Source organism: Aegilops tauschii, chromosome 5 (assembly GCF_002575655.3).
Source record: "Aegilops tauschii subsp. strangulata cultivar AL8/78 chromosome 5, Aet v6.0, whole genome shotgun sequence".
Classification (NCBI taxonomy): domain Eukaryota; kingdom Viridiplantae; phylum Streptophyta; class Magnoliopsida; order Poales; family Poaceae; genus Aegilops; species Aegilops tauschii.
The window spans coordinates 98,002,103-98,014,022 of NC_053039.3; the positions used below are offsets into that span (position 1 = coordinate 98,002,103).

Here is an 11,920-nt window from a genome sequence, read left to right on the forward strand (position 1 = left end):
AAGGCTCCAGCTCTGACGTTGACGCCTACACGAATGGGCACAATCGCACCGGTGACCACAAGGGGAAAGGCCCAGCAAGGAAATGGTGATTCCCTCTGCCCTTCTTAGTTTTATCCATGTTTTTTGTAGCATCGAACGTTGATCCTTTTGTCCGGCGATGAACTATGATGCTTTTGTATCAGAGGAATTTAGTCTGATTGTTGCTATTAAGAGCATCTCCAACAGGCGCCCAAAAAGAGCTCCGCGCGTTAAATTTTTTTTTTTTGCGCCGAACAGCTCCAACAGATGCTGTAAAATATTGCGTGCTAAAAAGTTTTGGGCACGCGTTGAAAAACGCTATCGCGCACAGCATATTTTGGGCTCCGGATTACGCACGAGTCACAATTTGCACTGCGTGCTTTTTCTAGCGCGCGTTTTAGGGCGTCTGCTAAAGCAATGTTGGTCCCGGTGCATAAAAAGTGCTACAGTGGCGCGCTATAACTTTTGTTGGGTGCGAAATTTTTGTGCGCCTATTGGAGATGCTCTAAGTGTGTTCATCATGTTCATCTACGTAGCGTTGCATGGATTTCGAGGTTTAGATACGAGGGACATGGCTGTGGGAGCAGACAAATGAGGGGTCCACAGTAACTAACTGCCCGCGGATTCGTGGGGGCACGTCCGCGGGCGTTTGAGGGACCGGACTTTGTGTGTGGGGCTGTAGATACTTTAAGCCATGAGACTGTCCTTAATATTGCCAATACTTGTTCCTTGAAAATTGAGGGGTCGAAAACCATCTTCCAGAAATAGCATCTTTGGGATCAGTTAGAGCAAAACTTAGTCCCTTTGCTATAGATCATAAAAAACAGCTGGGGGGGGGGGGGGGGGGGGGGGGGGGGACCTAAGTTTTAGCACGTGACAAAGATATATTTTTGGCGTTTCTTTCAGTTTTTGGGCGCCCTCATCAGCACAAAACAACTGAGTTGTTGCACAAATTGAGGTCTGTGAAGTAGCCAGATATGAAAACAGTTTGAGTACCGAGGGAAAATGGAGGAAAAGCTGAACGATTTGAAACCTCTGAATTTCTTTTACATCTGCGATCTCAATCTCATGGAAGTTTTGGAGAACAAACATGAGGTTTCAATCTCATGGCAGTTTTCTCTTGGGCACTTCTCTGTGCAAACACCTCACCTGCGGAGTTCTTATAAAACTTCCTAGATGAACAATACGAAAAGTTCACGCAGTTCACTTTCCTGCATCATTGCACAAGGCATGTCACTGTAGTTCCTGTACTTTCCCTAAACTGTGGTTTTCAATTCATGCATTTCGGAGGAGGCCTTGAGCAGTATCAGCCGTGCCACATATATCTTCAATAGCCTTGTTGTGGACTCTCCCTCGAAACCTTCACCCGCAGGGTACGTCCCTCCAGAACCTGCAGAAATTCAAAGTGAAAACCAGATTTCTGAGCTGACACCGAAACCAACCGGTTGTTACACTGACCTGCTTGTTGAGAGAATTGATCGCGTAGTACGATTGCTCCTCCGTCGCCATTGTGACAAAACCAAATCCCCTTGAACGCCTGGTCCCTCCTCTGCGCTCATAGTAGACTACTCTAGCATCAACCACTTCGCCGTGCGCGCTGAACAGCTTCTCCAACCATGAGTCGTCCACTTGCCACGGCAGATTGCACACGAAGATTTCGAACGGAGACCCAGATTGACGGGGAGCTGTGATATATACCGTCAGAGGTCTGACACTGCCATATATCGCCTGTAATGTCCAGATGAAAAGTTAATCAGCGAAGCCCAAAGCATAAGGTTTCTACAGCCTGCCTTTAGCATATGAACTGAACTACACATCAGACATTTCTAAAAGCTACCAGAAAGGAAATAGTTTAAAGATCACTCTGGTGTACATACTTCATACCACCCATGAATCAAATAAGCTAGTAAAAAGAGTTAACAGAATGAAGGGACCGATTAAGTTGGCTCGTATTAAAGTATAAATACTCACGTATGAAGCTACAGAAGCCCCCATGAAGCTACAGAAAATACTCACGTATCCATGGTACATTCTAACAGCCTTCTCAGCCTCCTGAACAGTACTCATGGTGACATACCCAAATCCACGGCTCTGGCCCGTTTTGTCATCGTAAATGACCTGCACACATCTGCACTTTAGAACAAGGAGAGAAAAAACCATATATCCTGCTAGCTGCATCAGCAGTACTGATGAAATTCTCTAAAAAAACAGTGCTGATGAAACAGATTTCCAAACAAACGGTCCATTCATGCCGGTGACGGATTTGGGGCATATTTTTCATATATCATAGAACGAATAAGGATGATGAAGAGCTAAAAAGGCTCACCTCTGAGAAAACAACGACTCCGGCATGCTGGAAATTCAGTGCGAGAGAGTCGTCGTCAGTGTGGTAGGGTAGGTTCCCGACATACACTGTGGACCACTCTGACGCATATTCCTCTGGTGTGTCCTCCCAGTACTCTTCATACTGGTCCGGCTCTGGCTCCGGCAGGTGGTGGCTGGCAGTGGCCTGGTAAGTAAGTTGAGCGGTTTGAGCATTGCCTCTTTCAGCTATTGCCGCAGGGTAAGCTCTTGGTGCACTGACAGTTGGCTGTACAGGGTGAGTAATTTGTGCATTGTGAGCGTTGTTTAAACCTCTTCCAGTTTTTGCCACGGGCTGTGGCCTTGGTGCACTGACAGTTGGAGCAGCTACAGGATAAGTAACTTGAGAAGTGTGAGCGTTGTTTGAACCTCTTCCAGTTCTTGCCGCAGGGTGTGGCCTTGGTACACTGACAGTTGGCGCTACAGAATAAGTAACTTGAGAAGTGTGAGCACTGCCTGTGCTACCTTCAGCTCTTGTCGCAGGGAATGCTCTTGGTGCACTGACAGTTGGGGCTACATTCAGTGCGGTTCTAATTGAAGTATGTATTTGCTGGTTTTGATTCACAACATTCTGAAGAGGACTCCGATTGCCAAGAGAAGGGCAGCCGACTGCCGCCATTGCTGGGTACACTGCATTTTCCTTTTCTGGATGAGATGCTGGAAGCCCTTTGCACTTGGACGCAAGCCTCAATGTTTTCCACTTAGTTTCCTTATCAGTAGCATGACAATGATCATCAATCGAGAGACCTTTACCCCAATAATCGCACGGAGCTCGGACGTCACACACAAAACAGTAGCACTGCATTTGGAAAACACCAATGAATTCGCTTTGTAGCACATTGCCAACAGGATCAGAGAGTGAAAAAGCTTGTAACTCACCATGGTACAATGCTTCTCATGAGAAGTAGTGCCGAAGGGCAAGTTAGAACATAAATGGCGCGAGTGAGGGAAGTCCCTGCATGCTACCTGGAGAAACACATCCAGTAACGAATTAATGCCAATGCAGCTTCACAGTAGTAGTGCAGGGTCTTCCTAGAAACTCCAAAAACTCAAATTCTCTTTGTTAGACATCAATAAAAAAACGCAGATATTCATAGACCATATGAGCAGGTAGACATGGAAGAATGTAATGTATTCATATATGCACTTAGGCCGCGTTCGGCAGTCATCCGCGGAGCGGAGCGCGCGGAGCGGGCTTTAATCAACTCCGCAAATTATGGCCTTAATCAACTGGATTGCCGCTGCGCTCCGGCACGGAGCCGCGGAGCGGAGGGAATCCAAACGCGGCCTTAAGCAAACAACTTCGATCTAACAAATTTTCTGTTCTCTTGAACACGCATCATAATGGGCATCATTTTGTACTAGAAGAAACAAGCCCAAATAGCACCAGCAGTGACCATGAACCCGCAATCAAGTTGGGTACGGCTGACTATCAATACAGAATCCAAATAAAAGGAAAAATAAACAGCAAAAGTCCGGTGGTCTAAGGATGCAACGGGCAGACACTATGCTACAAGTTGAATAATGCATCTTTAACAGCTTGCACATTATCTGAAATCAGAAGTCATGTTCTGCTTCTGCAGCAGTGACTGAACATACAGTAGATTTCATTTAAGGAAATTGCGTATCGATTTCATACAAATACATTTCTGTATGCTCTTTTCTATTTGAATCACCTTAGCAAGTCGATTCTGAAATCACATACACATGATAAATACGATGCTTCGGACCATAACGTTAGAAACAAAATACCTGGCCTTTCTCTGCAACTATCTGCAGTTCATCGGAGTTGACATCGTTCCCCGCAGCCCCCTTCTGTTCCACAGCGGCAACCGCCCCATCAGGGTCGCCGTCTAGAACCACGCAGTCGTCGTCATCTGTGGCAACACCGGCGCCGTCCGACTCGCCCCTCTTCAACACAGCATCAGCGCAAGGCAATTTCCTTGCCACGGGGGCGGGGCGAGAGTCCTCCTCGTCGGAGCTGATCTCCACATCGTCCCGCGCCGACCCCGTCCTTCCGCACGCAGGATTCTGGGCAGGAAGAGCTCTACCGGACGGGGACCCCCGAGGCACCGAGGAGCCCGAAGGAGGCCACAGTATCTGGAGACGTCGTCGCCCGACATGGATCCGGAACCCCATCGATCCAGCCATCCAGGAGCGGCGGAATGCAGCAAAATATCCTGGCGGCAGTGGCTTTTACCGTCGGTGAAGTTGGCGGCCGATTGAGCGCGTCGAAATGGCTCGTCGGCGGTCGCTCGACGGCTTTTAGCGCCGCGATTGGGGCGAGGAGTTTGGCTGAAGGCAGGAGATTTTGGTGATCCCCGCTGTTATCGCGGGTGATTAACAGAAGATGTGGACCGTTGGAGCCTTGGAGGGGAAAGTAATCGAGTAACTTGCGCCCCTTCCAACATTTGAAATTCAAATTTTGTACCCGCCCCCCTCGTCCCACTTTTGTGATCCTCGTCCTCTCAAAAAGGAGGTATGCATTTTTTTTTCAAAACAAAAGAGGGATGTCAGCGACCCAAAAGTGCTGCCTGCGAAGAATACGAATCAGGAGAAAAAATAGTTTGAGACATCTATATTATTATTTTTCCCAACGCAAGCTATAATTAATGGGCTTCATCAAGGAATAAATAGAGACTATAATACATATATACATGTCATGCATCTCTACCAAGGTTTTGGTTATCGAATGGGGCATTTTTACCTAGGGGACCGTAGACGTGGTTAGGGTATCTCCAAGACGGGCCTTCAAACCGTCACTATATGTCTGGACCATAGTGTCTGGATCACTTTTGTCATCCAACCGGAGACCTGTATATGTCGGCTTAGCAGTTGGAACGTACGGATTCCGGTATCCAAGAGACTAACGTGGGGAGCTTTGCTGGAGTCCGGACATGCACTTGACCAATCAAATACACTGTCTCCCTCTTCTCTCTTCTCCAAACTGCACATGCATGGTCCCTCTCTCCTCTCTCTACTCCCAACCGGACACCAAATCACAAATATCTCACCACATGCATGAGCCTCATCTACTTTTTTCCCTTCCAACCGGATACTTTGTGATTAGTATTGGATGGCTCCCTCCCGCATCATGTTCGTGGACCACGTCTGGACATAAAAATGGACATATATCGGATATATTTGTGCATCAGCGTTTGAGATGCCCTTACCACAGTTACCGAGAAATACCGAGCATATTTCGAACAAAATTTATAACTAAATTTTGAATTCATTTTTGTTGAAAATAATATAGATAGAACATGAACTCGTATTTATCATAGAACAGCTTACTAGCCTAATGGAACGTTGTCCACCCATGTGCTCTGAGGTCGGTAGTTCGACATCTCGACCTTTTGAGTAAGACTAAGGAATTGACAGTTTTTTATGAAATAGGTTGCTACCAACACGTCAGAACCAATTCTCCTGTCATAGAAGGGATTCTACCTTAGTTAACTATACATTGACGTTTAAATTCAAAAAAAATGATATTTTTGCTCGGTGTGAGAGTTTACCGGGGGCACCAAAATACTCGGTAGCCGCGCGAAATCTTGAAATTTTGTTCGGTAACCAAAACCTTAATCTCTACATGATGTCTACTATGCAACTTTAGTCTTGTAGACTCGTGTTGAGCCTCCAAGCGCAGAGTTTTGTAGGACAGTATCAATTTTCTCTCAAGTGGATGACCTAAGGTTTATCAATCCATGGGAGGCATGGGATGAAGATGGTCTCTCTCAAACAACCCTACAACCAAATAACAAAGAGTCTCTTGTGTCCCCGCCGCATCAAATACATTGGTAAATTGTATAGGTGCACTAGTTCGGCGAAGAGATAGTGATACAAGTGTAGTAATGATAGTAGATATTGATTTTTGTAACAGAAACAATAAAAAACAGCAAGGTAACAAGTAACAAAAGTGAGCGCAAAAGGTATTGCAATGCTTGAAAATAAGGTCTAGGGTTCATAATTTTACTAGTGCGATCTCTCAACAGTGCTAACATAATTAGATCATATGGCAATCCCTCGATGTGCAATAAAGAATCACTTCAAAAAAATTATCTAACAGAGAACATAAGACGAAATTGTTTGTAGGGTACGAAACTACCTCAAAGTTATCCTTTCCAGTCGATCTATCGAGCTATTCCTATAAGTGTCACAAACAACCCAAGAGTTCCTACTAAAATAACACCATATGATACACATCAACCAACTCTAATGTCACCTAGATACTCCAATGTCATCACAAGTATCTATGAGTTGATTATACGATACGCATCAAACAACTTCGGATTCATAATATTCAATCCAACACAAAGAACTTCAAAGAGTGCCCCAAGATTTCTATCGGAGAAAGTAGGACGGAAACGTGCATAAACCCCTATGCATAGGTTACCCTAATGTCACTTCGGAAATCCACGAGATGAGTGCAAAAACATACATTAAGTGAATCAATATAATACCCCATTGTCACCAGAGTATTCATATGCAAGACATACATCAAGTGTTCTCAAATCCAACAAAGTATTCAATCCGACAAAAGTGAAACCTCAAAGGTAAAAAATTCAATTCATCACAACAAGATAGAGACGGGAAAACACCATATGATTCAACTATATTAACAAAGCTCGCGGTACATCAAGATCGTGCCAAATCAAGAAAACGAGAGAGAGAGAGAGAGAGAGAGAGAGAGATCAACACATAGCTACTAGTACATACCCTCAACTCCGAGGGTGAACTACTCCCTCCTCATCATAGAGACTGCCGGGATGATGAAGATGGCCTCCGGTGATGATTTCCCCCTCCGAAAGAGTGCCAGAAAAGGGCTCTAGATTGGGTCGTGGAGGTACAGAGGCTTGCGACGGCGGAGTTGAAGTTCTAGGGTTATTTCTGGGGGTTTCTATATTTATAAGAATTTTTGGCATTGGAATCACGCGAAGATGGGCCACGAGGTGCCCACTACCCACCAGCCCACCATTTTGGCTCCTGGCGGGTAGTGGTCACCTCGTGGCTCTTCTGGCCCTCCCACGAAGCTTTGAGGGTCTCTTTTGTTCCCAAAAAAATCGTCAAAAAGTTCCGCTGCTTTTGGACTTCATTTGATATGGATTTTCTGGAAGACCAAAAACAAGCAGAAAACAGCAACTAGCACTGGGCACTAGGTCAATATGTTAGCCCATAAAAACCATATAAAAGCCATGTAAAAGTGCACCAAAATCATACAAAACTATAATAAACATGCATGGCATGAATACTTCATAAATCATAGATACGTTGGAGACGTATCAGCATCCCCAAGCTTAATTCCTACTCGGCCTCGAGTAGGTAAATGATAAAAGAAATAATTTAGGAAGTATGAATGCTAGCATTGTGCATAAGTTTGATCAATGATAATTTCAATAACTTTTCCTAACATCACAACAACAACTCTTTCTTATAAAACTCATGACGATAAAGTAGCAACCGATTCACATGTTATGGCTCAAACAATGCCTTCTCTTGAAACTTAACGACCTATGTTCTTAGTCACCAAACAATTGCAATTCAACTTATTCTCAACAAAGTCTAGGTAAGAGCTCCACATACTCAATCATATAGTCTTCTATGATTGCTAGTACTCAAAGCATATTTTTGGAACAAACGGCATCCATCGAACACAGAGAAAGATAGGGGCTTAATGTTTCGCCTCCCAACTCATTTATCATATAGATAATTGTCAACAATAATAATTCATGATCAAATTGTTGGGGAACGTAGCAATAATTCAAAATTTTCCTACGTGTCACCAAGATCAATCTAGGAGATGCTAGCAACGAGAGAGAGGGAGTGCATCTTCATACCCTTGAAGATCGCTAAGCGGAAGCGTTACAAGAACGCGGTTGATGGAGTCGTACTCGCAGCGATTCAAATCGCGGAAGATCCGATCTAGCGCCGAACGGACGGCACCTCCGCGTTCAACACACGTACAGCCCGGGGACGTCTCCTCCTTCTTGATCCAGCAAGGGGAGAGGAGAAGTTGAGGGAGAACTCCAGCAGCACGATGGCGTGGTGGCAATGGAGCTCGTGGTTCTCCGGCAGAGCTTCGCTAAGCACTACGGAGGAGGAGGAGGTGTATGAGGGAGGGTTGCGCCAGGGAAGAGGTGTGGCTGCCCTCCCACCCCTCCACTATATATAGGGGCAAGGGGAGAGGGGGAGGCATCCTAGGGTTTCCCCTAGGGGGGGCGGCCAAGCGGATTGGATCTCCCTAGGGAAAATCCTAGGGAGACTTGCCCCCCAAGCCAAGCAGGTGGAGGCTTGCCTCCCAAGCCAGGTGGAGGCGCCCCACCTCCCCAAGTAACATGGGAAAGGGTGTGGGGGCGCACCACCCCTTAGTGGGCTGGTTTGCCCCTTCCCCTTTGGCCCATGAGGCCCTCCAACACTTGCCGGGGCTCCCGAAACACCTTTCGGTCATGCTGGCCATAGCCTGGTACCCCCGGAACACTTCCGGACTCCAATACCCTTCGTCCAATATATCGATCTTCACCGCCGGACCATTCCGGAACTCCTCGTGATGTCCGGGACTCCGAACAACCTTCGGTAACCACATACTATTTCCCATAACAACTCTAGCGTCACCGAACCTTAAGTGTGTAGACCCTACGGGTTCGGGAACCATGCAGACATGACCGAGACACCTCTCCGGCCAATAACCAATAGCGGGATCTGGATACCCATATTGGCTCCCACATGTTCCACGATGATCTCATCGGATGAACCACGATGTCGGGGATTCAATCAATCCCGTATACAATTCCCTTTGTCTATCGGCATGTTGCTTGCCCGAGATTCGATCGTCGGTATCCCAATACCTCATTCAATCTTGTTACCGGCAAGTCTCTTTACTCGTTCCGTAACGCATGATCCCGTGGCTAACTCCTTAGTCACATTGAGCTCATTATGATGATGCATTACCGAGTGGGCCCAGAGATACCTCTCCGTCATACGGAGTGACAAATCCCAGTCTCGATTCGTGCCAACCCAACAGACACTTTCGGAGATACATGTAGTGCACCTTTATAGCCACCCAGTTATGTTGTGATGTTTGATACACCCAAAGCATTCCTACGGTATCCGGGAGTTGCACAATCTCATGGTCTAAGGAAACGATACTTGACATTAGAAAAGCTCTTAGCAAACGAACTACACGATCTTGTGCTATGCTTAGGATTGGGTCTTGTCCATCACATCATTCTCCTAATGTTGTGATCCCGTTATCAATGACATCCAATGTCCATGGTCAGGAAACCATAACCATCTATTGATCAACGAGCTAGTCAACTAGAGGCTTACTAGGGACATGTTGTGGCCTATGTATTCACACATGTATTACGGTTTCCAGTTAATACAATTATACATGAACAATAGACAATTATCATGAACAAGGAAATACAATAATAACCATTTTATTATTGCCTCTAGGGCATATTTCCAACAGTCTCCCACTTGCACTAGAGTCAATAATCTAGTTCACATCACTATGTGATTGTAATGAATCCAACACCCATGGGGTTTGTTCATATCTCGCTTGTGAGAGAGGTTACTAGTCAACGGGTCCGAACCTTTCAGATCCGTGTGTGCTTTACAAATCTCTATGTCATCTTGTAGATGTAGCTACCACGCGCTACTTGGAGCTATTCCAAATAACTGCTCTACTATACGAATCCGGTTTACTACTCAGAGTCATCCGGATAGTGTCAAAGTTTGCATCGACGCAACCCTTTACGACGAACTCTTTCACCACCTCCATAATCGAGAAAATTCCTTAGTCCACTAGTTACTAAGGATAAGTTCGACCGCTATCATGTGATCCATTCCTGGATCACTCTTGTACCCCTTGACTGACTCATGGCAAGGTACACTTCAGGTGCGGTACACAGCATAGCATACTGTAGAGCCTACGTCTAAAGCATAGGGGACGACCTTCGTCCTTTCTCTCTCTTCTGCCATGGTCAGGTCTTGAGTCTTACTCAATACTCACACCTTGTAACACAGCCAAGAACTCCTTCTTTGCTGATCTATTTTGAACTCCTTCAAAATCCTGTCACGGTATGCATTCATTTGAAAGTACTATTAAGCGTTTTTGATCTATCCTTATAGATCTTGATGCTCAATGTTCAAGTAGCTTAATCCAAGTTTTGCATTGAAAAACACTTTTCAAATAACCCTGTATGTTTTCCAGAAATTCTACATCATTTCTGATCAACAATATGTCAACAACATATACTCATCAGAAATTCTATAGTGCTCCCACTCACTTCTTTGGAAATACAAGTTTCTCATAAACTTTGTATAAACCCAAAATCTTTGATCATCTCATCAAAGCGTACATTCCAACTCCGAGATGCTTACTCCAATCCATAGAAGGATTGATGGAGCTTTGCATACTTGTTAGCATCTTTCAGGATTGACAAAACCTTCTGGTTGTATCACATACAACCTTTCCTCAAGAAAACCGTCGAGGAAACAATGTTTGGACATCCTATCTGCAAGATTTCATAAATAATGCAGTAACTGCTAATATAATTCCAACAGACTCTTAGCATCGCTACGAGTGAGAAAGTCTCATCGCAGTCAACTCCTTGAACTTGCCGGAAAACATCTTAACGACAAGTCGAGCTTTCTTAATGGTGACACTTACCATCATTGTCTGTCTTCCTTTTAAAATCCATCTGCACCCAACAGCCTTACGACCATCAAGTAGTTCTTCCATAGTCTATACTTTGTTTTTATACATGGATCCTCTCTCGGATTTTATGGCCTCGAGCCATTCGTCGGAATCTGGGCCCACCATCGTTTCTCCATAGCTCGTAGGTTCATTGTTGTCTAGCAACATGACTTCCAAGACAGGATTACGTACCACTCTGAAGTAGTACGCATCCTTGTCGTCCTACGAGGTTTGGTAGTGACTTGATCCGAAGTTTCATGATCACTATCATAAGCTTCCACTTCAATTGGTGTAGGTGCCACAGGAACAACTTCTTGTGCCCTGCTACACACTAGTTGAAGTCATGGTTCAATAACCTCATCAAGTCTCCACCATCCTCCCACTCAATTCTTTCGAGAGAAACTTTTCCTCGAGAAAGGACCTGTTTCTAGAAACAATCACTTTGCTTCCGGATCTGAAATAGGAGGTATACCCAACTGTTTTGGGTATTCTATGAAGATGCATTTATCCGCTTTGGGTTCGAGCTTATCAGCCTGAAACTTTTTCACATAAGCGTCGCAACCCCAAACTTTTAAGAAACGACAGCTTAGGTTTCTCTAAACTATAGTTCATACGGTGTCGTCTTAACGGAATTGCGTCGTGCCCTATTTAAAGTGAATGCGGTTGTCTCTAATGCCTAACCCATAAACGATAGTGTAATTCGATAAGAGACATCATGGTATGCACCATATCCAATAGGGTGCAGTTATGATGTTCGGACACACCATCACACTATGGTGTTCCAGGCGGTATTAGTCGTGAAACAATTTCCACAATTTCTTAATTGTGTGCCAAACTCGTAAC

At 45.1% G+C, this 11,920-nt stretch overlaps 1 protein-coding gene across 2 annotated transcripts; it reads right to left on the reverse strand.

Annotated features, from left to right (window-relative positions):
- Positions 1-1,011: 1,011 nt before the first annotated feature.
- On the reverse strand, positions 1,012-4,741 carry LOC109787122 (uncharacterized). 2 transcript variants are annotated; one of them, XM_020345694.4, is made up of 6 exons: positions 4,132-4,741; positions 3,259-3,345; positions 2,345-3,178; positions 2,035-2,136; positions 1,477-1,746; positions 1,012-1,408 (listed from the first exon to the last, which is right to left on the reverse strand). In XM_020345694.4, the coding sequence occupies exons 1-6, from the start codon at positions 4,528-4,530 to the stop codon at positions 1,346-1,348; spliced, it is 1,755 nt and encodes a 584-aa protein (XP_020201283.1). In that variant the 5' UTR covers positions 4,531-4,741; the 3' UTR covers positions 1,012-1,345. The 2 variants fall into 2 exon arrangements, with proteins under 2 accessions (XP_020201283.1, XP_020201277.1); XM_020345688.4 differs by having other exon boundaries at positions 1,990-2,136; positions 4,132-4,738.
- Between the last annotated feature and the right edge of the window lie 7,179 nt (positions 4,742-11,920).

Excerpts from the sequence above, each read along its gene's own strand:
- LOC109787122 (XM_020345688.4), bottom strand. The coding sequence starts at position 4,530 with ATGGCTGGATCGATGGGGTTCCGGATCCATGTCGGGCGACGACGTCTC. Across the intron at positions 2,137-2,344 it reads GAGTCGTTGTTTTCTCAGAG|GTCATTTACGATGACAAAAC; the intron begins GTGAGCCTTTTT and ends AGATGTGTGCAG. Across the intron at positions 1,409-1,476 it reads TCAATTCTCTCAACAAGCAG|GTTCTGGAGGGACGTACCCT; the intron begins GTCAGTGTAACA and ends GAATTTCTGCAG.